At 37.9% G+C, this 26,802-nt stretch overlaps 3 protein-coding genes across 7 annotated transcripts in view; 1 reads left to right on the forward strand and 2 right to left on the reverse strand.

The window, feature by feature from the left end:
• Positions 1–16,702, reverse strand: part of FBXO22 (F-box protein 22) — a 32,609-nt gene extending 15,907 nt beyond the window's left edge. Inside the window, exons 1-5 of one of the 3 annotated variants that reach the window (XM_040493360.1) lie at positions 16,466–16,693; positions 15,964–16,102; positions 9,945–10,032; positions 9,048–9,143; positions 2,907–3,071 (exon numbers count right to left, since the gene is read on the reverse strand). In XM_040493360.1, coding sequence (XP_040349294.1) covers positions 2,907–3,071; positions 9,048–9,143; positions 9,945–10,032; positions 15,964–16,102; positions 16,466–16,620 — 643 coding nt within the window. In that variant the 5' untranslated portion in view covers positions 16,621–16,693. Of the gene's footprint in view, positions 1–2,906; positions 3,072–9,047; positions 9,144–9,944; positions 10,036–15,963; positions 16,103–16,465 lie in introns of all 3 variants that reach the window. The other 2 variants (XM_040493359.1, XM_040493361.1) reach the window with 2 other exon arrangements.
• Positions 11,311–12,581, forward strand: LOC121042049 (L-lactate dehydrogenase B chain-like). The gene has a single exon (XM_040493362.1). The coding sequence runs from the start codon at positions 11,367–11,369 to the stop codon at positions 12,369–12,371; it is 1,005 nt and encodes a 334-aa protein (XP_040349296.1). The 5' UTR covers positions 11,311–11,366; the 3' UTR covers positions 12,372–12,581.
• A 3,020-nt stretch (positions 16,703–19,722) lies between the features above and the next one.
• The window catches only part of UBE2Q2 (ubiquitin conjugating enzyme E2 Q2), a 68,244-nt gene continuing 61,164 nt past the window's right edge, over positions 19,723–26,802 (reverse strand). For 2 of the 3 annotated variants that reach the window (XM_040493365.1, XM_040493363.1), the window contains 2 exons: positions 23,158–23,224; positions 19,723–21,340 (listed from right to left, as the gene is read on the reverse strand). In XM_040493365.1, coding sequence (XP_040349299.1) covers positions 21,309–21,340; positions 23,158–23,224 — 99 coding nt within the window. In that variant the 3' untranslated portion in view covers positions 19,723–21,308. The remainder of the gene's footprint in view (positions 21,341–23,157; positions 23,225–26,802) is intronic. The other variant, XM_040493364.1, reaches the window with a different exon arrangement.

Genomic DNA, 26,802 nt, shown 5'->3' on the forward strand with positions numbered 1-26,802 from the left:
TTCAATGCAATCCCAACCAAAATTGCACCAGCATTCTTCTCAAAGCTAGAACAAGCAATCCTAAAATTTGTATAGAACCACAAAAGGCCCTGAATAGCCAAAGTAATTTTGAAGAAGAAGACCAAAGCAGGAGGCATCACAATCCCAGACTTTAGCCTCTACTACAAAGCTGTCATCATCAAGACAGCATGGTATTGGCACAAAATCAGACATAGACCAATGGAATAGAATAGAAACCCCAGAACTAGACCCACAAACGTATGGCCAACTAATCTTTGACAAAGCAGGAAAGAATATCCTATGGAAAAAAGACAGTCTCTTTAACAAATGGTGCTGGGAGAACTTGACAGCAACATGCAGAAGAATGAAACTAGACCACTTTCTTACACCATTCACAAAAACAAACTCAAAATGGATAAAGGACCTGAATGTGAGACAGGAAACCATCAAAACCCTAGAGGAGAAAGCAGGAAAAAGACCTCTCTGACCTCAGCCGTAGCAATTTCTTACTTGACACATCCCCAAAGGCAAGGGAATTAAAAGCAAAAATGAACTATTGGGACCTCATGAAGATAAAAAGCTTCTGCACAGCAAAGGAAACAATCAACAAAACTAAAAGGCAACCAACGGAATGGGAAAAGATATTTACAAATGGCATATCGGACAAGGGCTAGTATCCAAAATCTATAAAGAGCTCACCAAACTCCACACCCGAAAACCAATAATCCAGTGAAGAAATGGGCAGAAAACATGAATAGACACTTCTCTAAAGAAGACATCCAGATGGCCAACAGGCACATGAAAAGATGCTCAACGACGCTCCTCATCAGGGAAATACAAATCAAAACCACACTCAGATTATCACTTCATGCCAGTCAGAGTGGCTAAAATGAACAAAACAGGAGACTATAGATGCTGGAGAGGATGTGGAGAAACAGGAACCCTCTTGCACTGTTGGTGGGAATGCAAACTGGTGCAGCCACTCTGGAAAACAGTGTGGAGATTCCTGAAAAAATTAAAAATAGACCTACCCTATGACCCAGCAGTAGCACTGCTAGTAATTTGCCCAACAGACACAGGAGTACTGACGCATAGGGGCACTTGTACCCCAATATTTATAGCAGCACTCTCAACAGTAGCTAAATTATGGAAAGAGCCTAAATGTCCATCAACTGACGAATGGATAAAGAAATTGTGGTTTATATACACAATGGAATACTAAGTGGCAATAAGAAAGAATGAAATATGGCCTTTTGTAGCAACATGGATGGAACTGGAGAGTTTTATGCTAAATGAAATAAGTCATACAGGGAAGAACAGATTCCATATGTTTTCACTCTTATGTGGATGCTGAGAAACTTAACAGAAGACCATTGGGGAGGGGAAGAAAAAAATATGGTTAGAGAGGGAGGGAGCCAAAACATAAGAGACTCCTAAAAACTGTGAACAAACTGAGGGTTTATGGGGGGTAGGAGGGAGGGGTGGATGGGTGATGGGTATTGAGGAGGGCACCTGTTGGGATGAGCACTGGGTGTGGTATGGAAACAAATTTGACAATAAATTTCATAATAAAAAAGAAAAAAAAATAAATTGAAAAAGGGCAGATTAATAGGAAAAAAAAAAAAGAATACCCAAGACCTTCACTGTCCTTTTCCTGAATGTCCCTCCCACCAGTCGATTCCTCCACACAACACAAGCCACAGTGCAGATGGATCACTGTGTCCCACTGCAAAGCCTGCGTAAAGGTACAGGGGCCAACATTAGCCTACCATCTATAGAGCAAGGGATTTGGCTAAGTGTTTTATAGAAGTCATTGTATCTCGTGCTTACAACTCTGTAATTCAGTTATTTCCACTTTACAGATGGGAAACAGAGGCTTAGAAAAGTTAGGAAATTTGTTCTAAATTAGGAAAGCTGGAATGTAACAGAACTAGGGCAGCTATAGCCTGCATTCTTACTAGCTATAGTTTCCTGCCTTACCCTACAGGCCAGCTGTTGAAACTTCCCATGTTTTACCTCTACCTGACAACTCTCTTCCACATTATCAAGAGGCCAGCTGCTGCTAGCTGCTGGTCTCTGCCTCCTTCTTCTGTACTTCTCATCTCATCCCCACCAGTCACTTTAAGTCTTTTTGCATTGTAAAAGACAGTTGCACAAGCCAGTCTCAATGTGTAGACTGCTTTTTTTTCTCGTTAGTAAACCAATCACAATTTTTCCCTTTGTTGCTACAGTTTTTTTATTCCTGCTGGAGTCAGTGCCATTTCAAATAATGGAAGCTTATCTCTATAGGATGGCTGATTGATGCATAACCAGATAACCACTGAATATTTTTCATGCCAACAGAGACTTTTTAAAATAAGTTAATGCCAATCAGTTCATCTGTAGATGCAAACAAAAAGTCTTAACACTGTTCTGCTTGAGTACCTACTCTGCTGCTTATTATATTAAATTAGGCTTTCTCATCAGATCCTAGAAATTAAGCCAACGCTTTATCTCTTCAAAATCACCTCTCATGATCTTGCCTACTCTAGCCAAACTTCCTGTCTTACATGTCCTAGTAAATCCTTGTTTGACAGACTCTGCCTTAACTTATAGCTTTTCTAAAATTTATCAAGTTCACTATACTTATTCCCATCTTTCTAATTAGTTGACATAGAACTAATCTGTATTTAATAAAAAAAAAATTTCACAATAAATGCTAATTATTAGTGTAAAACAATGCTTAAAAAAAGCTTTCCAGAAAACTAAAATAGCAAAATGGTAAAGTATCAAAGAGAAAGAAGTGCTTCAAAATTCAGAATTAAATACAAATACATTTATTAGTAACACGTATACTTAATTCAGACTCTCTCAAAGGAACAAACACAATCAAATTGGGCAATTAATGGTAAATAACATGGACTTACCTACTTCAGTGAGTTGATGTCTTTCTAGTGTTAAATTCTTTGGGTCCTTAATAAAATGAAAGGGTTGTATTTTTATTCCTTCAATTTGAGGGAATAACAGAGCAAAACCAGACTCTCCAATTTCTATTTCCTGAGGTCGATTGTTACCTGATCCCATTGGAGTCACTAGGAAAAAAGTTAAAGAGTTTCATGAATAGCTTTTTTTTTTTTTTAATGTTTATTTTTTATTTTTCAGAGAGAGAGAGAGAGAGAGAGATAGCATTAGCTGGCGGGGGGGGTGCAGAGAGAGAGGGGGATAGAGGATCTGAAGCAAACTCTGTGCTGACAGCAGAGTCTAATGTGGGGCTTGAACCCACAAACCTTGAGATCATGACCTGAGCCAAAGTCAGATGCCTAACCCACTGAGCCACCCAGGCGCCCCTCATGAACAGATTTAATAAAAACTGAAATTTCACTTGGTATGTTATCTAGTGCCACCTAGATAACTATAGTTTGGGTCACTAAGATAATCAACAAGTTAACAGGTCACTATCTGAGAAAAAAATTCTCAGCTTTGAAATTTTTGGGGGTGGTTTCATGATGTCTGCAATCTACTTTCAAATGGTTCAGAAAGAAATGTTTTTATAAACAAAGAGAAAAAAAAGAACTGTATGCAAACTTCTTAATTTTTTAAAGTTTATTTATTTTGAAAGAGAGAGAGAGAGAGCACGTGTGTGCATGGGGGAGAGGCAGAGTGAGAGAGAATCTCAAACAGGCCCCAGCACTATTAGTGTACAGCTCAACATGGGGCTCGAACTAACGAACCATGAGATCATGACCTGAGCTGAAATCAAGAGTCACATGCTTAACTGACTGATCCACCCAGATGCCCCGCAAAAATTTTTAAATTAGTGAATCTAGACCAAAGGAATATGAATGTTTACTCTTCTATCATTCTGCAACTTTGAGTTGAAGTTTTTCTAAATAAGAAGTTAGAGGGTAGAAAATACATCTTTGCAGCAATTCCCCTTTTAAAAAATTATCTTAACAATATTTGACAATTATATAAAATATATATATGTATATATACATACATACACAGATATATAGTCACACACATACACACACACAAAATACTTTTATCACAGAATTTTTAATAGAAAATAAAGGGAAAAAATCTAAATGCCCTACACTGGTATTTAGATTAAAAGTTATATTTAAACAATCAACCACAGCCATTAAGAATGACAGACATATTTACTAACATGGAAATATGTAATATGTTGTGAATTTTAAAGGTAGGTGTTATGGACAGAATTGTGTCCCCCCCAGATTTGTATGTTGAAGCCCTAACTGCCATTATGAATATATTTGGAGATAAGGCCTTAAAAGGGGTAATAAATGAGGTCCTAAGGATTGGACCCTAATTCAGTAAGACTGGTATCCTTATAAGAGGAAAAGACGCATTCCTAGCGAGAGAGAAATGGCCATGTGAGGACTTAGCAAGTAGGCAAGGCAGTGGTCTGAAAGCCAGGGAGATGCCTCAGGAGAAAGCAAACCTGCCAACACTTAAATCTTGGACTTCCAGCCTCCAGAACTGTGAGAACATATATTTCTGTTGTTTAAACCACCAGTGTGTTATCTGGTTATGGCAGCCACAGGAGACTAAAACAAATACAGCAGGTTAAAAGTCTATAGAATATTATATTCTTGATATATGTACACACACACGTATTTATTTCTACATAAGATGCTATTTATTGAACATCTGGAAGGTTATGCATCATAACATTAATAGAGTAGTTAACTCTATGGTGCTTAAAGTTGCTTGATGTTTTTTTTTTCGCTCATCTTTATCTTCTCATTTTTCTTTAACAACAAATATTACTAATATAAATAATAAAACTCTTTTTTTAAAGTTTATTTCTTTTGAGAGAGAGACAGTGTGAGTGGGGAAGGGGTACAGAGGGGCAGAGAGAGAGAGAATCCCAAGCAGGCTCCACACTGTCAGTGCAGAGCCCGATGTGGGGCTTGAACTCCTGAAACCATGAGATCATGACCTGAGCTGAAATCAAGAGTCAGATGCTTAGCTGACTGAGCCACCCAGGTGCCCCTAGAGTATCTTTTTAAAAAGTGTTAAGCTTTTTAGAGACCAAAGCTACAGCAAAATGAAAAAAATATCCAAAGAGAAAATTTCAGAATCATATCAACCCCCACACAATATATTCTGAATTAAAAACAAAAATTTCAGGTTATAAGGACCCCTTCTTCCACAAAAATAGATCAAAACAAAAGCAATTTTTAAAAGTGCAGATCTCATGACAATATATACTAAATCTCAATATACTTTTTATAGAAATGGACAGGCTGATTCTAAAAATATGTAGAAATGCAAAGGACCTAGACAGCCAAAACAGTTTTTAAAAAGAACATTAAGGCCTCTAGTAATATGGCAATGGCTTAAGGACAGACAAATACATCAATGAAGCAGAATTAAATACAGAAATAGACCCACAAACATGCAGTCAACTGTTTTTAACAAAGGTGTCAAGGCAATTAGAGGAAAGAAAAATCTTCAAAAAATGGTGATGAAATAAACATGAACAAAAATTAACCTTGAACCCCTACCTCACACCATACATGGAAGAGCTAAACTAAACAGCTTATAGAAAAAGACATAGAGAATATCTTTGTGACTTTGAGATAGGCAAAGATTTCTTGGAAAGGACATAAATATTTACAACATCTATGCCTGATAAAGGTCTTGTATTAGAATATATAAACAACTTCAAATCAAAAATAAAAACAATTCAATAAAAAAAAACAGTAAAAGACTTGGATACCTCATAAAAACAGGTATACAAATAGCCAATAAACAGATGAACAGATGCTCAACATAATTAAAATCATTGGAGTAATTCAAATTAAAACTAGCCTAAGATCCACTACGATGGCTAAAATGAAAGACTCATTTGAAGACACTAAGTTAGTGAGGATATGTAGCAATGAGCATCTAACACCCTCATTCATTGCTGGTGAGTATAAAATGGAACAACTCTTGAAAACAGTTTGGCAGTTTCTTGTTGAGTTAAACATAACCAAGCCCAAGACCGAGCAATTCTACCTCTTGGCCCAAGAAGAATAAGAATACTTATACAAAAATGTTCACAAGAGCCTCATTCACAATAGCCAGGAATGTGAAACAATCCAAATCTCCATCAAAAAGAGCATGGGAAAATAGTCTATTTATGTAACAGAATAATAATAATAATAATAATAATAATAATAATTTTTAAATGAATTCCTAATATGCACAGTAACATAATGTGGAGAAACAGGAACGCTCTTGCACTGTTGGTGGGAATGCAAACTGGTGCAGCCACTCTGGAAAACAGTGTGGAGCTTCCTCAAAAAATTAAAAATTGCTATGACCCAGCAATAGCACTGCTAGGAATTTATCCAAGGGATACAGGAGTGCTGATGCATAGGGGCACTTGTACCCCGATGTTTATAGCAGTACTTTCAACAATAGCCAAATTATGGAAAGAGGCTAAATGTCCATCAACTGACGAATGGATAAAGAAATTGTGGTTTATATACACAATGGAATACTACGTGGCAATGAGAAAGAATGAAATATGGCCTTTTGTAGCAACATGGATGGAACTGGAGAGTGGTATGCTAAATGAAATAAGTCATACAGAGAAAGACAGATACCATATGTTTTCACTCTTATGTGGATCCTGAGAAACTTAACAGAAGACCATGGGGAAGGGGGAAAAAAAAGTTAGAGAGGGAGGGAGCTAAACCCTAAGAGACTCTTAAGAACTGAGAATAAACTGAGGGTTGATGGGGGGTGGGAGGGAGGGGAAAGTGGGTGATGGGCATTGAGGAGGGCACCTGTTGGGATGAGCACTGGGTGTTATATGGAAACCAATTTGACAATAAATTTCATATTAAAAAAAAAAATAAGTAAATCTCAAAAATATTATGGTGTTAAAAAATATTTATACTGCATGAAAAAAACCGAGACAAAAAAAGAGTATATACCATATGGTTCCATTTATATGACATTCAACAATAGGCAATCTAACCCATGGTCACAGAAATCAGAACCAGGGTTTCTTTGGCAGGCAGAGATGGACAGGAAAAGGGCATGACAGATCTTCCTCAGGTGACGGAAATATTCTATATCTTGACTGGTGTATAGGTTACACAAAGGTATACATTTGTCAAAACTCATTAATTTAGTACACTTATGATTGTGCAGGTCACGTAAGTAAAATTTATCTTAAAAGAAAGAAAATGACCTTTGCATATATATGAATGAACAAATTTCCTCAAACTTGAAATTTTTCTAACCTAAAGAATGAAGATGGGCTAGGAGTCAATGGTTGCTTTAGAAATAATCACTAAACTGTGGCCTAAGAAAAAGGAATCCAACCACTGTCTTGGCGGTAGTTTTGTTGGAACATGCATGGAACTGGCTCAAAGAAAGCATCTAGCTGCAGGGGTACCAAAAACACAAAGCATGTCCATGAAAACACGAGAATTGGAATGGCATCTACTCCTGACATCAAGATCATAAGGGAACTTGGGGGAATAGACAAGCAAAGTTAAAACTCCAGAAGAGAGCAAGCACAAAAAGAAGGCTAGACTTCCCACTCTCACAATGGGGTCCCCCCAACAAGTCCACCCTCCCTCTCCTGCCTCCGTCCCCCAACCAAAATTTTAAAAAGGAGAAATGTGACTGTATTTTGAAAATGCCATGGTGGATGAGGTGGGGGTGGGGGGGGGGGCATAAGAAAATGATGAAGCTACCATTCTGTATAAGCATTTGTTAATAACTAGTAATGGTAAACCTAGACCACTCATTTTAGGAAAATTCAAAAGTTAAAACCATGGTTATTGCTATCATTTTTTTAATCCAATGAGGAACAAAATGTGTGGTGATTGGCAGATATGTATGTATGTATAGGGGTGAGGAGCCAATAATGGTAGAGATGAAATAGTCCCTATCAACCATGTATTTATCCTTATTCATTTGTAAACACTTGAAATCCTTTGTACTTCACTGTGTTAAGACTCTTAAATTCAGATCAAAAGTCTCTCAGTGAAGATTAAAAATGCCAATTATGGAGTACTACTGAGTGGAACAAAGAAAATAGTAATAGCTGGCATTTACTCATTGATTCTTGCACATCTCTATTCTGACTACTTTATGTTAACTCATTTAATCCACAATCCTCCAAAGAAGTATTAGCAATCATACCCATTTCATATATGGGGAAACTGAAGCCCTATAAAGTTAGGTAACTTGCCCTACAGTTAGGGCTCATACAGAGACTAAATAGTACACCCAGGATTCCAATCCAGGTACCTGAACCACTGTACCATGACTGCCTCAACAGAATGTCTCTCCCCCATGAACTATCAAAAGGAATCAAGGGGCACCTGGGTGGCTCAGCTGGTTAAGCATCTGACTCTTGATTTCGGCTTAGGTCATGATCTCACGGTTCGGGAGACTGAACCCTGCACTAGGCTCTGCACTAAGTGTGAAGGCTGCTTAAGATTTTCTCTCTCTCTCCCTCTGCCCCTCTCCTCTTGCATGCGCTCTTCTCTCTCTTACACACACACACAAAAATAAATAAAAATTAAAAAAAAAAAAGAATCAAGAATAATAAAAAACAGCAAAAATTCACCAGCAGCAAACTTGGAAAAGGTTATAATTTCATGCTATAGCTATAAACTTCAAACAGTGATATCTAAGTAGAGAAACAGAAGCTTTCTGGTAGCTCCTAATCCCAGCCCTAACATACCCGTGCCCACCAGAAATAATCCTGGTTGAACTGACAAAAGCATTTAATGCTTTCTGATTTGGAGAGAGGAAGTATGTGAGCTCTTTCCTCTTATGAAAGGCTCTTGGAAAGATATGCATCACATTTGTTTTTTATAGATAGCCCTGAGACTGGGAATACTAACCACAATAATCTAAAGAACACTAATAGAAGTCAAATATACCATGGTAAATATGAGTAACTTTTTGGCATTTTTGGATGGCCAAAAACATAAATGTGGTTTTAAGCTACAAAGAATTCAACAGTTTATAGGAGCCCACATTAACGCAAGGCAAGAAATTATCAAATGGGTATTTTCTCTCACCTACAATTCCTGGGGTCACAATCCCAAGGACTTGGCATTGTTTTGGGAATAGCTTCTCAAGGGCAAATGCTGCTTCCATAGTAGTTCTTTTCCTTGCTGTAATAATACATTAGCAAAATTATTACATTCATTTTAGATGAAATCTGATGGTGGTGGGCGGGGGGGGGGGGGGAGCAAACAATGAATAAAGTGTAAATCATTTACACCAGAATGGTTTATAAAGAAGTCTAAGAACTTTGATGAATACATTTTCCGATTTGGGGCCCATTTTATAAGTTAAAATTCTAAATCTGACCTTTAACATCACCAATTTGCCTTTCTTGCTTTGTTCATATACTGCTTTTGCCTCAGTGATGTTAAATTTAACAGCAGCAGCTAAATTTTAACTTGCTATTGTACCTCTCTGTTTAGCTGATATTAGAGCATGACTGTTTCACTGCATAGACAGTACCTGGATTCAAATTAGACAGTGATAACACAAGTCTAGACCTGAACCTCAGTGTGCCCAGCCTGGGAAACCTAGTCTACTTCTGCTCTTAGAGAGCCAAGAAGCATGCATGGTATCTATAGATAACTTTGGTCTCCCTAAATGGGTCCCCATCACACAACATAAGGCTTCAATAGCCAAAGATATACATTGTTTTAATAATAAAAAGTGCCTGGATGGCTAAAGTATTTCAATTTGAGAAAAACATCTTTCTAACGAATCTGTTTTAGTTGTACTGCAAGGTTTAGAAATCAGTCTTTGAAGCAAAAAGGGTCTCTTAAGTTTCAAAGACAATATATTCATGAAGTCCTAGAGCCTGAGAAAGTCAGTAACTCTCAAGACTAGGACAATATTTAGCTCTAGAGTTACATAAGGAAACAAAAACTCAAACCTTTTCTTTTGATATTCACCTCTCTTGTGGCCACGACACTCTTCCAGACTAATGAAAGTTTCTGAATCAGCCATGTAAAGAACTGTCTGTGGTAAGATGTGAACATTCTGCTAAAAAAAACAAAAAACAAAAATGGAACTGGATCACATGAATCTAGAAGTGCTCTCATGGTCCCTTAAAGTTTTGCTCTGGTCCAAACTGCCATGGATGTACCCTCCCTTCAGGTCAGTGTCTGACCTGAGTCCAACCACTTCCCACTCATTTTTTACTTCTGCTCCTTCCTTTTCAGCTCATTCATTTGAACATCTCTCATTTCTTCTTCAAGTCAAACTCATTCCAGCCTAACTCAAAATGTTCATTTTCATAATTTAAACTCTTTTTTGTTGATTTTTTATTTTAGAGAGAAAGAGATAGAGTGGGAGAGAGGGGCAGAGGGAAAGAGAGAGAATTCCAAGTGAGCCCAACGCTCAGCCTGGAGCACGCCACAGGCCTAGCTCCCACAACCCTGACATCATGACCTGAGCCAAAATCAAGAGTTGGATGCCCAACTGACTGAGTCACCCAGGCAACCCCATAATTTAAACTTTTAAATAAAAACATTAAATGCCAGCAAAAGGGGCTACTTTGCTTTCCTGAATAGGCATCACACTAATAGAAAGGTGCGAGCAACAAAGGAAAGTATACAAACTGTATTGCTCCTTTTTTCACTGCCTACCAAATGGAAGTATCCCAGGCCTTCATTTCTACCTCACCAACTAGTTCCCTCCAGGGAAACTTTTACTTACTGCAATCCAGAAATACACACACTGCTGTGCACATTCTCCTGCGGCTCTCTTCGTTTACCACTTAATTTAGGACTATGTCCCCCAAGAGACACTTGAAGTGCCACCTCCCCTACAAAACCTTTTCTTAGACTTCCTTAGTACCCTGGACCTCATATATGACATACCTTACGTCCCAGTCATTCTTACTTGTGCCTTATCTCCACTTAGAAGCTAGGTTTATTCAGATTTCTGGTTTCCACTAAATGTCACATTACAGCCAAGTGGCAAAGTGGCTGAATCAAACAAAAGGATGAACATACGTTTTTTTCTAAACTGGTTATTTTCAAAGATTTTTACTACCAGAATGGAATGAAGTACTTCACATATAGCAACTTCAACACTGATTAAATGAGAAAGTGTTAATCTACTGTAATTTTGGGGAATGTTAAAATGTTTCAGAGTAGATTACATATAGAGAAATTCAAAAAAGGTAACTGAGACAGAATGATGGCCCTGTGGTGGCCCCAGCGTTGATAAGACCTAAGGGTATAGTTCTCTTGGTCCACACGGCATTTTCAAAGAATGCAATTTGGTTACCAACATTAAAAATTACACAAAATAGGCCTCTGACGGTGTCTTCTTCACGCGACCCTTACAGCCGTTTCTCTCTGGGCACAATGGCAAGTCTTAAGGAAAAACTGATTGCACCAGTGGCAAAAGAAGAGGCAGCCGTCCCAAACAATAAGATCACTGTAGTGGGTGTTGGACAAGTTGGTATGGCATGTGCCATCAGCCTTCTGGGAAAGTCTCTGGCTGATGAACTTGCCCTTGTGGATGTTTTGGAAGATAAACTCAAAGGAGAAATGATGGATCTGCAACATGGGAGCTTATTTCTTCAGACACCTAAAATTGTGGCAGATAAAGATTACTCTGTGACTGCCAATTCTAAGATTGTGGTGGTAACCGCAGGAGTCCGCCAGCAGGAGGGGGAGAGCCGGCTCAACCTGGTGCAGAGGAATGTTAACGTCTTCAAATTCATTATTCCTCAGATAGTCAAGTACAGTCCTGATTGTATCATAATTGTGGTCTCCAATCCAGTGGATATTCTTACATATGTTACCTGGAAGCTAAGTGGACTGCTCAAACACCGTGTGATTGGAAGCGGGTGTAATCTGGATTCTGCTAGATTTCGTTATCTTATGGCTGAAAAACTTGGCATTCATCCCAGCAGCTGCCATGGATGGATTTTGGGAGAACATGGCGACTCAAGTGTGGCTGTTTGGAGTGGAGTGAATGTGGCAGGCGTTTCTCTGCAGGAACTGAACCCGGAAATGGGAACAGACAATGACAGTGAAAATTGGAAGGAAGTGCATAAGATGGTGGTTGAAAGTGCCTATGAAGTCATCAAGCTAAAAGGATACACCAACTGGGCTATTGGATTAAGTGTGGCTGATCTCATTGAATCCATGTTGAAAAATCTATCCAGGATTCATCCAGTGTCAACAATGGTGAAGGGAATGTATGGGATTGAGAATGAAGTCTTCCTGAGCCTTCCATGCATCCCGAACGCTAGGGGATTAACCAGTGTTATCAACCAGAAGCTGAAGGATGATGAGGTGGCTCAGCTCAAGAAAAGTGCTGATACTTTGTGGGACATCCAGAAAGACCTAAAAGACCTGTGACTTCTGGCTTCTAAGCTATAGAAATTTAAAACTACAATGTGATTGACCGTGAGCCTTTAGTTTTTCATCCATATACATGGATCACAGTTTGCTTTTATCCTGCTAAATATGTGAATCTGGGCTCACAGAATCAAAGCCCATGCTTGCTTGGTTTAGTGCTTGCAATATGAGCCCTTGAACAAATAAAATTATCTTAGTGTGAAAAAAAAACAAAAAAAAAAAAAAAGAAAATGACACAAAATATTTACAGAAAATATGGATTTCCAGATTCTTTTGAAAAACTAGACATGCTAACAACACTTAGACCGTATTCTTCTTGACTAGGGCTAAACAAAGGCAAGCACTCCCTGGTTTGTCATGGCCTTATTGCTCCCTATGCTGTCACAGCAAACCAACTTAGTCACCTGCCTAACTTTGGAGTCATTTGAGTTTGTGATACCTGGTATAGGAAGTAAGGAAATAGGAAGTCTAGTCCTGAGTTTTTAGGATTCTCTCATTCCTGGTACCCAATGAAAAGCAATTGCTTGACTCTTCCTTTCTAATTCTCACTAGAAGCAGTGACAGTGACAGTCCTCAACATGAAAAGGTCTCAAAGCACAATGTGAGACAACTGCAACCTCACTCCCTTATACAAAGAAGTTCCAAATAGCAAGATACGTTATAAATTTTTTTGTAGACTTGAAAATATTTCTGATAAAAAAGTTAAACTAATTTTCTTTATGGCTATAAAGTGTCATGTCCACTAGGTAACCTAGAGGCAAACACAAAGAAAACAGTATGATTTGGACAAGGTTTCCATTTTAGTTTAACCACAGTAGCATTTACTACAATGAATAAACTTCTTTAAGGGCATTACTATATGAATTTTTAAAATGCCATTGATAATAGAGAATAATAATTTCATTTTTAGCAGTTTCAAAACTGCTATCCCTGGTACTGAAGATAAAGTGTTATATGCATTACCTTTCCATTACTTAACCCTAGAACAAGTCTTTAAGGGTATGAGGAAAATTCTTACTGTCTTTCCATTTTAGAGATAGAACCTGAAGGTCAAAGAGATTAGGTAACTTTTTCCTTTTCCTTTTTTTTTTTTTTAATGTTTATTTATTTTTGATAAAACATACACAAGGGCAGGGGAGGGGCAGAAAGAGAGGGAGACAGAGGATCTGAAGCAGGCTCTGCACTGACAGCAGAGAGCTGAGAGCCCGATGTGGGGCTCGAACCCACGAACCATGAGATCATGACCTGAGCTGAAGTTGGACACTTAACCTACTGAAGCATTCAGGTGCTCCAAATTAGGTAACTTTTTCAGAGACTGACAGCTGGTATGCACCAAAGTTAGGTTCAGACCTAAATACATCTGGCTATTAACAGCCATTATATTGTATAAACCTTTAAAGCTATATGAAAATAATACCTGCTGTGGTAAAAATCTGAAGGAAAAAAAAATAGAAAAAAATTTAAAGCATTAAAAAAAAAAAAAAAATCACACAATTCTACCCTGACAGGAAACTTTTGCTAACATTTTGACTTACTTCTTTTCTATTCTTCCTTTTTTGTTTTTAAATAATTCAGATTATACTAAACATAATTCATAATTTGCCTTCTTCACTTATAACATGAACATTTTCCCTTGTCATTAATGCATCTTGCAGTTCATCATTTAGTGACTATTTGTAAACATTAGGTTGTTTTCAATTTCCCTTATAATAAATGATGCTGCAAAGAACATCTTTATGGAAGTATGCCAGCACTTTGAATTTCTCCAAATGACAACTTCTAGAAACAGACCAGGCAGGGTTTGAACCAATATGCAAAGAAGAAAGTTTCCTACGAGCCTGCTTTTGGATCTGAGTCCCAAAGCCCAAACAGAGTAAGGAGAAAATCCACATGAGAAAAAGGGAAACAGAAGATTAGTCATTTATGGGGCATTTGTCTAATATCCAAACACATTAACAATGATGAAAGCCAGGTTTTTCATTGTCCAAAAGGGAGGTACAAATATGACCTGAGAGAAAAGAAAACTGTAAAGAACTCTGTGTTGGACTGGAATTGGATGTACTTAAGCAAACTCATGAATTTCCATATATATAATAGTTATAATTGTACACATACATATATTCCTTGGCTCTGTCCACTAGGCTCTAAAGAAGCAAAACCTTTGACAGCAATGCATTTCAACTACCATTCTCCACTAAAGGAACCAGAACTCTTTAAAGAAATGGCTGATTCCAGGACTAAAGCAGACAAAACACAAGATGAGCTTAGAAAATGTTGTGTCAGAGAGAAGGGAGGTGCTCAAAGGTGACAGATTCATCTCTAAAAGACCCTGAAGCCAGCTGAAGGGGCTCCTGCTAGCCAAAATGGGGATAATTTGGACACTAAAATAAATTCTTTTAGAGATGATATCGCATTGAATAAGAGACTTAAGAGTCCATACAGATATACATAAATGAATAAATTGAAACAGGAATACTTACATAGTTTCAAAATATCTCCTCACAAAATACTTATTAATTGCAGTGGAAAAGACTAATTTTACAGTAGCGACATCTAGCACACACCATGTCAATCGAATTATCAAAGGTAATAACACCAGTAATGAGACAAAAATGGAAATCAGATGCTACCTAATAGGATGAAACTAAAAGAGCACAGGATCACTTCTGTGATATTCCTGCCAAAGATACATAATCTGAATCTAAGAAACATGTTCTACAAGATAACTGGCCTATAATTTACATACCTGTCAAAGTTGTGAAAGTCAAGCAAAGCTTGAGAAACTGTTCCACATCAAAAATTAAAGAAATGACAACAGCATAAGATTCTAAAATGAATTATTTTGCCACGAGGAACATTGCTGAGACAAGTGGCAAAATCTGAAATTTTAGGAATGGATGGTAGAAATGTTTCAATAATAATTTCCTGACTGATGGTTGTACTGTGGTGGTGTAGAATATTCCTGTTTGTATGTAATGCACGCTAACGTATAAGGAAGTGAAAGCATATTAGATTGGCAATTTACTCTCAAATAGCTCGGTCCCACTCCCAAATAATATACCACAGCCTCACTGTCACCTGTCCTCAAGAAGTCTGCCCTTCTGATTTCATAGTTCAAGTCTTTACCTCCTCAGGTGGCCCAACTTTTGAAACAGGGGCCCAGAGATACAATACAGAAGAACAGTCAGGACCAGAGGTTGAAATATTTGGGTTTAAGTATTGATTCTTGGCTTTTTAATGTGACACTAATCAAAGAGATCCAGCTGCCTTCCCTGACAAACAATGAAAATACCTGTTTTTTTTGAAGCAGGTAAAGGGAAGGTTCGGCATAGCGTTATTAGAATAGTAAAAATCTGAATACCACAAAATGCCCAACATCTGAAAAGCAGTCAAATAAATCATGGCACATCCTTACAACATAGTTATTAAAATGGGTGTTTATAAATATTTTCATGTCAAGAGAAAATGTTTCCTAAATTACCAAGAATAAGGCCACATACAAAATAAGGATTATAAAGAAAAAGATTTCGTACTCGAAGACTGACCCACCAACCCTGAAACCGCCTGTGCAGGACGCTCCCGTCTTACTTGCCTCAAGCTCCTCGGCTGCAACGCGGACCAAGCAATGCTCCTCCAACTGGCCAGCATCCGCCGAGCCCGCGGAGATCCACGTCACACTCCGATGCGTCCGCAACACCCGACGAACACACTCCCTCCATAAGCGGCACACGCTGGGGACGCAAACGCACAAAGGGTTGTGAAGGGTCGTTCATTTCCCTCTCACAGACAACCCCAATTAGAACAGCAGGAAATTCTTGCGGGATCAAAAGTCCGGGAAGGGGGTGTCAGGGCACAGATTCAGAGGGAGAACAGGGGGCAGAGACAACCATAAGGCACACCTCGTCCCCCTGGGAAGAGTGCCCAAGAGAGGGACAGGGGTACGGCGGGGGTACCACGCAGATGGGGGCATCACCTCAGAGAAGGAGAAGGGAGCCAGGGGCAGCCGTGGGTCCCGAAGGTGTCTGCCCACCCCGCCAGCCAGGGCAAGCCCGAGGCAAGTCCCGAAGTAAGCTTCCCGCCTCCTCTCTCCTCACCCGGCCACCCGCAGCAACGCCTTGGCGGGCAGGAAGGTGAGGACACGCTCCACCACCTCCGCTAGGTTACCCAACACAAAGGTGCTTTGTGGGTCCGCGGAAGAGCCTTGGCGATCGCCACCACCGCGATCACTACAGCCACCCACCATCTCCATTCCTCACCAACCCGCCCAGCAAGCAAGCACTACGGCGACTCGCGAGGCACTCGTTAGGCCGGGACAGGACTTCCCAGCTAGCGCGCATTGAGCAGGCGCGCGCGCGCCACTTCCGGCCGGTTAGGGGAGCCAGGCTGCTGAGACCCACCCACGTGACTCCAGGCCAACCCGCTTCCTGCTTGGATCCCCGAGGGCCCGCTGGCGGCAGGAGGCAGTGAACGGGCTTGCGTCCTATGATCTTGCGGAAACCTTGTAGGAGGCCTCTCACAGGCAAAAATAGGTCCTCCTCTTGTGCCTCTCGCTGCACTTGCAGCGCTATATTCTTTGTCGGTACAAAACTTTAAGTCATGGTATCTTCTAGGAAGAAACTAGGTAATATTTGTCCCTCTTTATAGTACAAATGTCTGTTAACATGAGTCCGGTTTTTGAACGGGCAGTATCTGCTTTAAAAAAAAAACCGTGGGGGCGCCTGGGTGGCGCAGTCGGTTAAGCGTCCGACTTCAGCCAGGTCACGATCTCGCGGTCCGTGAGTTCGAGCCCCGCGTCAGGCTCTGGGCTGGTGGCTCGGAGCCTGGAGCCTGTTTCCGATTTTGTGTCTCCCTCTCTCTCTGCCCCTCCCCTGTTCATGCTCTGCCTCTCTCTGTCCCAAAAATAAATAAAAAACGTTGAAAAAAAATTAAAAAAAAAACTGTGAAGATGACAGGTGTGTAGATGACCGTCTTTTATTCAACGCCTAGGGAATGTGGTTAACTCACTGTAGCCCTCACCTTCTGTATGGAAGGGCATGAATAGCACCACTGCTGTGAAAATCTTGACCAGCTGCATTAGTTCCTCACTAGTAGCATCAGATTCACCAGGAATTATGAAGTTTTGGCTTTAACAAGTTTTCCCCTTAAGTATCATTAACAGTGGTATATTAGTTGCAGGTCTGTGACATGATTCAACAATTCTATACATTACTCCATGCTGGCTGAATCCCCTTCACCTATTTCACCCGTCCCCCCACCCACCTCCTCTGGCAACCACCAGTTTGTTTTCTGTATTAAAATTTCTTTTTCTTCTTTAAGTGTTTAGTTTTGAGAGAGCGCATGAGCTGGAAGGGCAGCAAGAGAGGGAGACACAGAACCCAAAGCAGGTTCCAGGCTCTGAGCTGTCAGCACAGAGCCAGAGGCAGGTGGAACCCAAGAACCACGAGATCATGACGTGAGCCAAAGTTTGAACTTAACCAACTGAGCCACCCTAGACGCCCCTAAAAGTCTTTTCAAAATTTCTTTGGCTTAAAATTACAGGAGTGAAATCATATGGTATTTGTCTTTGACTTATTTCCCTTAGCATTATGCCCTCTATGTCCATCCATGTTGTTGCAAATGGCAAGATCTCCTTTTTTCTGGTTATAATATACTATTGTGTATAAACACCATTTCTTTACCTGCTCATCTATTGTTGGACACTTGAATTGCTTCCCTATCTTGGCTATTTTGAATGCTGCCACAAACCTTTTCAAATCAGTGTTTTCATTTTCTTTGTGTCAACCCAGTAGTGGAATTATTGGATATGGTAATTCTGTTTTTCAGGAACCTCCATACTATTTTTCCAATGCTTCTTCCATACTATTTTTCCATTCCCACCAACAGTGCACAAGGTTTCCTTTTTCTCCACATTCTCACCAACACTTTGTCATTTCTTACGTTTTTTAATTTCAGTCATTCTGTCTCATTGTGGTTTTACTTTGTATTTTCCTGATGATTAACAATGCTGAGCATCTTTTCATGTGTCTGTTAGGTTTTGGCACATTCTTGGTCCTCACTTCAGGCCTACTGAATCAGATACTGGAGGCAGGGCCCAACATTCTGAGTTTTAACTTTTCTGTGATTTGTTTTCCTGTGATTCTGATGCTAGCTCAGGTTGAGAACCACAGATAGAAGGAATGTAAGCATAGCAGACACTGCTGTATCCCTACCTAACATCCATTACTCCTGCTGCTTCTTTACTAACAAAGCCAGATTCGATCACCAGCTCTAGAGGGTAAACTTAGTTGAACTAAACTAGTGGATCTCAAACATTCTCACCTCAGGACTCTTTCACATTATGACAACCCCAAAGAGCTTATTTATGTGGGTTATGACTATTAATATTTGCCAATTAAAAATTAAAACATTTTAATATTATTTCACTTAAAAATAATAAATCCATTACAGATGAACAAAACAGAATTTTTGTGAAAAAAATAACTATGCTCCCTCACCCAATAGTGAATAGTTGTGGCATATCACATTTTGCAGACCTCTAATTTCTGCATCTAAGCTGCATCTGCTTCTGAATTCCATCTACTGCAGCATCAAATCACATGGCCTCTGGAAAACTCCACTGTACACTTGTGAGAAAACAGGTGAAAATGGCAAATAATCTTTGAGTGTTAGGAAAATAGTTTTGACCTTAAACCTCCTAAAAGGAGGGATCTCCAGGGTTTCCCAAATCATACACTGAGAACCACTGGACCAAACTAACAATGATTTCATTCTTTTCACCAGCCATTAGTTTAGAGGTGGACACAGGCCCCAGTTCTAGCCAAGGAAAAGTGAAGGGCAATATGTTTGGGGGTTGGGGCTTCTAAAAGATAAGACCATTATCTACGTCTGGACGGAGTAACATGGCTACAATATCCAGATATGACGTTAAATCCAAAGATGAAACCAACAGGGAAAAATCTCAAAGGAGTGTAGCAGAGCCAAAATGTACCAGGCCAGAGTACTTCTATCTCTGGACTTCTTGTATGTAAGATAACTTGATAATGCTGTGTAAGGAGGTCATGGGAATATTAAAAAAGGGGAACTAGGGACAGCCATGATGAAAGTAGCACTCGGACTTATATTAAAGAATGAGAGTGGGAGAGGAAAAAGGTTGAGGAAAGCTGAGTATACCAAGTCTGTACACACCATTTCCGGGTTCTCTAACTTTCTCTTGTTAAATCAACCTGTCTCTGTTCCTCTCAACCCTCTCCTCACCCCATCCCACCATATATAAATCCTATTTCAAAAAATTCAATAGAGCTTACAAACACCTGAAGCCAAGAGTATCTCTGATGAGGGAAAAGTAACAAAGTTATATTTTAAATGGTTCTTTATTCATAAACTTGATGCAAGTTTACAAAATTTACTGTACATTGCCAAATAAATTTGCAATGAAAGATAAAACCCAAAAAAACAAAGCATGCCAAATGTGCAGCTGTCAATCTGCTAGCCATCAGGATATTAAAGAATTCAATAATGTATTCAAGATTTAGCCTTAGGTTTAAGGAACTTTAATGCTTTAAAGAACTCTGCCTGGTCACTTATTATCTCAGCAACTGGCAATCAGATCTTTATACAAATGTAACCAAGTAAACAAGAATGCCAGAAAATCTTTTTCTACTGTCCTTTTAACCAAAATAGAAAAAGAAATTAAACACACGCAATAATGCCGAAGTGCCAAGTCTCTCTGGTGTGGTTTACAAAGTTAAAAATTGAAACTTAGAGCAAATGCATAAGAAACACCTTCGAATTTTGTAACTTATTTGTGCAGAAAAGTGTGCTTCTGGATTTCATTTTAAAAGTGCTTAATAATTAGAATTTACTTTTAAATCAAACTTGGGTAGATAAGAAAGTCTATCACCAACCAAATAGGACTGATTCAGGTAAGGCAAGAAAATGGAAGAGTACACTGATTTGAGTCAGGTTTTATAAAACAATGAACATATATAGAGTTCCTACTAGTTTTTCAATGTAAAAGCCATCGTTATGAGTATACCAAAAATTTTAAGAGTTTCCAAATCAGGTATCTTTTTGTACTTCACTGTGCAGCTTTTGCTCAAGGATTCTTTGTGCCAATCACTTTACAAGTTTATTAGTTTAAAAATGATTGCAACATCCCGTTAATAAAATGGAAACATAAAATGATTTAGTATTTTAAATAACTTCAAGCTCTATACTGCAGTTCTTCATAAGAAATACTGAACCAACAAGAAGCAGATTCAGCCCAACAAGACTCTGAGGCCCCAGTGGAAATTATTACTTACAAAGCCTTAATTTGCACAGCCTTGCTTTGCTTTTGCCTAAAAAGCACAACTCAGTTAAGAGCGTATCTTCAGGAAACAATTCATATCTTCATCTAGCCATAAAAAAGTTTAACAATTTAATGAGTAGGCTTCCTATCATTATTTTGGCAATATCAAAAATTGGTTTTAACTTGAAAAAGCTACTGTGATTTAGAAGACCTTAAATTTTCTAAACCAACATTAAACATCAATTAAACTTTTATTGGCTCTAAATGGAACAGTATATTGCAAGTCCTCATAACACACGAGCTCAATGTGGGAAAGTTACCCTACAGTCGCAACTTCTGTAACCTGATGCTGACTTTCTGCTTAACAGATTTCACTTTTCAAGAAAAAGAGATCATGAGTGGCCAGTATGTGTATTTATCACAAAAAATACAGTAAAGGCCCCACTGCTCAGTCCACAATACCTAAAATGAGCAAAACGAAAAGGCTGTAACTCATACTGGATGTCAGTTGACAGATTATCCACTAAAATATCTATTAGCTAACGTCTTCAGTACTGCTGTTATAGGGGCACTCAAAGCTTGTGTCTGCATGTTGGAAAGATTTTCTTTAAAGCAACATTGGTCCAAACATACGACAGTCAACATATTTAGCCATCTTCCTTTGGAGGGGTGTACCAGCCTGAAACACAATGGAAAAAAAGTTAAAATACCTTATTAAATCAACTAGGAGAAATGGCATTTCATTTAAGGTTAGCTACTTAGTCTATTCATATTTTTGTTTAAATATACTGTAAAAATTAAACTCACATGAGTTGGTAACACGGCATTTTGTTATGTGCACATATTTACTTCTATTAATAAACTGTACTTGAGTTTTCAACATAAGATCTTTATACTAGTGGAATTTCTAGCTAAAGACGATAATATGGAATATTAGACTACAAGAAAGATTTTGTCTTCCATTTCAACCTCACTGAAAATAACTATACCCAAAACAAAATGCTGGCATCTTAGAATAAGAGGAACCTGGATTGTCATTAGTGCAAGGATACCATTTCACCAGTGAAGAAGTCATTTCAGCAAGTGCAGGGACTATGCCTAAAATCAGAGTCAGCAGCAGAAACCGACCTAGAACCCATTTCCTGATTCTGAATCTACTGCTCTTTCATCAAAGCTAAGCTTACAAACACCCACACTTTGTAAAATACAGCACTTTCCAATAAACATTTTTGAATGCTGATTACAATGTTTGCTTCAACAAAAAATAAAAGAAAAAATGTGATTTTTTTTTTCCTAGACTCAGCAAAAATCTAAGTTTTCTACAGAAAGGCTAATGAAAATAAGACTGGCATGAAATGGCCACTGGAACAGTATGAATATACCAAGATTGGTGGAGCATCCACATGGTTATGAAGTAGTATACAAGCACCTGTGGATCTACTAATTTAGTGTGTTGTGATCATTATGAAAACCCAGGCTTGCCTTCAAGTTTTATCATTTCCTTCTTCAAAAGCTTGAACTGTTTTAAATATTAGTCTTTTATAAGTAGTCACTGAAAAAGTGGAGTTTGTTTTGTGGTTAAAAAAAAAAAGTGAGCACAAAGTACCAATGTTAAGTCACAAGCTACCACATTTCTAGTAAAGAACACTTTACTGTAAATACTCTCCTTAAAGAAAACTACTTCCTATTAATTAATTTACTCTGCACAAAAAAGTATCCGTTTCACTACCATGGCTATAATGAGTATCTTATTATCAGCACTTAGTTTCAAAGTGCCATGCGCATACACTATTCTTTTTTTCCTCACAAGTTTGGCAAGACAGATATGCCATTTTAGAGATGAAGAAACTAAGGCTGAAGCTATTATCTTCAGGACTTGCTCAGAGACACAGGGCTAGCGAGTAACACAAATGGCACTTGAAAAATTGGGTTTTCTAATTCCAAATCTACCTCACTGTTAGAGAAGAAGACTCAAAACGTGCATTATGAATACAAGCAAAATTTAAAGTAGAATAAAGTTTATGAAAGATATTTTAAGAGTTTTTTTAAATTTACAACTCAAATACTCTTAAGTGTATACTGAAATGAAAATGTTCCTTGAACAGATACATGTGTATGACTGTCAAAAAGCATTAAATAATCTGAAGATGTTTCAGAAACAGCTGGTTTAGGATCCCAATTGTATTTACTCAGTATCAGTAAGAACTCCACCTGTACAATTGCCTTTAACTCAATTCCTACCCTAATACCATACATTTCAAGTGAGAAGTGATTCATTCATTAATCTACTAAAAAATCTTGACTCTGACTTAGGCCAAGTACTTAGGATACAAAGATTTTTCAATAAAGCAGAGTGTGTGCATCCTCAAGTTAATTTTTTTCACTGGGGTAACAGTACTTTAAGAGATTAAAGCAAAAACAAACAGGGTAAGTTATCAATAGTACCTTATATAAAACTTCATAAATGGTAATAAATACTTATTGAATTAAACGTACCATTTTTCTCATGTATCTGTACAATGGAATTATAGGATTGTTGGGCTCTTGCTAGATTATACTGATTCTGAAAGAGAATTAGACATTTTAAATAAAAACTCTGAGTAGATGAAAATCATTACAAATAATTTATGGATGCATCATCACTATGCTTAAAAGAACACCGGAAACTAAATTAGATTTCTGTTTCAAAAATAATTTTAACTTAATACCCTCATTTCTCAATTTCATTATTCTCTACCACTTTAGGATAACAAAACCAAAGTTGTACTACAATAAAAATCTATTTAAGCTTCACAGTTCATTTGTATAAATACTCTTACCACTGGACAAGTACAAAGCTTTATAGTTCTAGTGCCCTTCTCCACTGATGAATGAAGTTAAACAATGCTACTGAGACATGAATAAAACTTGAACTCTCCTCCTCATAATAAAACAAAAAACAAAATTACAAAATATTACCTTCAGATAAGGTTAACTTTAAGCTTTGAGGACTATACATATCAATGACATCTTGAGTTAAAGATGTCCGTAAGTGGTACCAAGCCATGTACTAAAGGAGTCTTCTTTTAAGGAGCCAAATTTAGGATTAATTTTTTCTCTAGTAGTGCAACTGAGTGACATCATAACCTACAATTAATATGTCATGAGCATTCTTCATAGTGGTACATACCTATTATGTTATAGAATAAATTCACAGTACAAAAATTAAAAATGTATGAAACATTCTAAGTGAAAATTCTCCTTCCTACGTGTCCTCCAACCATCCAGCTCCTCCTCTCATCCATCCTCCTTTCCCTACCCAAGTTAACGGTTTCTTATATCTCCTTAAGATTAAATAAGAAAAGTCACATATAGCTTATGTTACTAGCCACCATCCCTTGCTTATCACCCCCCCCAACAAATGGTAGGTAGCATGCTATAGACCCTGTTCTGCCTCTTCTCACTTAAGGTATCCTGCACCTTGTTCCCGATCACTGCACAAAAAGCTGAATCTTTCTGTTTTTTTAAACCGTGAAATATTCCATTGTATGGAAAGTCAAATATTTATTTATTCCCCAACTGGAGGACATTTAGGTGGAAAGTCAAATATTTATTTATTCCCCAATTGGAGGACATTTAGGTTGTTTTCAATATTTTGTTACAATGTTACAGTGAGCAACCTTGTACAAATATTTCCAAAGCACTGGTAAATAGTCTGAGTGGAATTGCTGGGTCAAAAGACATATGCCTTTGTAATTTTGTAAGACTGTGGAAATGGGCTTGCTGCTTGGCATGTATGAGAATGCCTCTACATAGCTTTTACAAACCTCTTATTTGTGACAATGTCATAGGTGGATGATGAACTCTCAGTGTAAGTGAGATTTGCATTTCTATCACTGAGCCAGGCTTAGTGTGTCTCCATATGTTTATAAGCCATTTATTTCTATTTCTGCAAATAGACGTTTTGTATCTTTTTCTACAGTGTAGCCTTTTTGAATTTCTAAGAGCTCTTTAAAAATAGTAAAAACCCTCCCATAATGCATCTGAAAAACAAACATAAAATGTTCTTTCCAAGTTAATAAAAAGTAATGTTTTTCCAATCTATATTTTCACCAAAGGACAAAAATACAAAAGAAACAGATTACATATAGCAAAACATGCACACACAGAAACTTGCAAATGATCAAAAAGCAGTCATTTCATAACCCTACTGCCCATCTACAGAAGAGAAAAAATAAGAACATTAGCCTTCTCAGTTGTCAATAGCATGATCTTCAAATTCTAGTTTTTTAAATTTATTTTTATTACGTTTATTTATTTTTGATAGAGAAAGACAGAGCACAAGTGGGGGAGGGGTAGAGAGAGAAGGAGACAGAATCTGAAGCAGGCTCCAGGCTCCGAGCTGTCAGCACAGAGCCCCACGCGGGGCTTGAACTCACAAACCGCGAGATCATGACCTGAGCTGAAGTTGTACGCTCAACCAGGCGCTCCTTCAAATTCTAGTTTAAAGAGAATGTTACTGCAGGGGCTTTAGTGTAATGGGGAGTTAGCCCTATTTTCTAACTCACTGATTTCTGCATATATCATTATTAAACCCTCCCTTCTACTTTCCTTCAGTTTTTTTAATTATTATTTTTGAGAGAAAGAGAACACAATTGGGGGAGGAACAGAGAGACAGAGAGACAGAGAGAGAGACAGACAGACAGACATAGAATCTGAAGTAGGCTCCAGGCTCTGAGCTGTTAGCCCAGACCCCAATGAGGGGCTCAAACCCATGGACTGGGAGATCATGACCTGGGCCAAAGTCCAACTGAGCTACTCAGGTGCCTTTTCTGTACTTTTTTAAAAAAATGTTTATTTATTTTTGAGAGAGTGTGTGTGATGGAGGGGGGACAGAGGGAGAGAGAGAATCCTGATGTGGGGTTCAAACCCACGAACTAGAAGATCATGACTGAGATGAAATCAAGAGTCAGATGCTTAACCAACTGAACCACCCAGGTGCCCCTTGATTGTCCTTTCTAACACTGACTTTGAGGTCTGATTCATTCTTGTTCTGTTCTTTTTTTTTTTTTTTTTAATGATACAAGGATTTTAGAGCAAGGAGTATTCCCTCTGCCCTCTCATTTAGTTTCTAGTATGTAGGCATTTCATTGCTATTCTCTAGCTATTCTGCAGTCTTCATTTCAAAGCCCCATTAAGGGCTGTTTGAGTCCCATAATTCCACAAAAGGGACATTTGTTTTGAGCTGGTTATTATAGTTTTTTATTTAATTAGGATCAGAAAATGATCTGTCCTTTTCCTACTTCCAAAATTGGAAGTTTTCTTCATTGAAGAGGATAAGTTTCACGAATGTTCCAGAGAGAGAGAGAAGAGAAGAAGGGAAGAGGAAGAGAAGAAGAGAGATGAGGAGAAAGAAGGAGAGAGGGACAAAGGGAGAATTTTAGTATTTTCATTATGGTTCAGTTCTAAGTCTTTTTAAATTTTCATATGATTTTTTAACCATGATTTAGAATTGTGTTTAATTTCCAAATTCATGCAGATTTTTATTAATCTTTTCATTACTGTCTTCTAACCTTAACTGTATCATATTCAAATTATATGGCTTCTTTTTAAATATTCTTAATTTACAAATTTATAACTTTTCCCCATATTCCATAAATGCTTGGGAAAGATTATATAGTATCTAATTATTGGGTACAGAGTTCTACATCTGTCCATTTGACCAAACTTAATTGGTTATTCAAATCTTCTACATTTTGACATATTTAATTTACTATGAACAAGGTACACTAAAATCTCTCATTATGGTTACCTGGGTCAATTTCTCCTGTGGTTTCACCAGTCTTTCTTTTTTCTTTTTTTAAAAATAGTCAACACACAATGTTCTTAGTTTCATTCATCAAGTTTTTTTTATCTGTATTTTGATGCTATTTTAATAGGTAAAGTAAAATATTATTATACCTCCTGGTTAACTGAGACTTTTATCATTAAGTAGTGCTTTCTGTTCCAAAATTCTATTTTGATACTATACATATATATCACATATTTTGTTGTTGTTATAAGTGTATACTGGCATATCTTTATTATCCCCTCTCAATAAAAAAAGAAAAGAAAAGAAAAGAAAAGAAAAGAAAAGAAAAGAAAAGAAAAGAAAAGAAAAGA

Source organism: Herpailurus yagouaroundi, unplaced genomic scaffold, assembly GCF_014898765.1.
Source record: "Herpailurus yagouaroundi ecotype Mexico unplaced genomic scaffold, PumYag 184, whole genome shotgun sequence".
Taxonomy (NCBI): Eukaryota; Metazoa; Chordata; class Mammalia; order Carnivora; family Felidae; genus Herpailurus; species Herpailurus yagouaroundi.

Excerpts from the sequence above, each read along its gene's own strand:
- LOC121042049 (XM_040493362.1), top strand. The coding sequence starts at position 11,367 with ATGGCAAGTCTTAAGGAAAAACTGATTGCACCAGTGGCAAAAGAAGAG.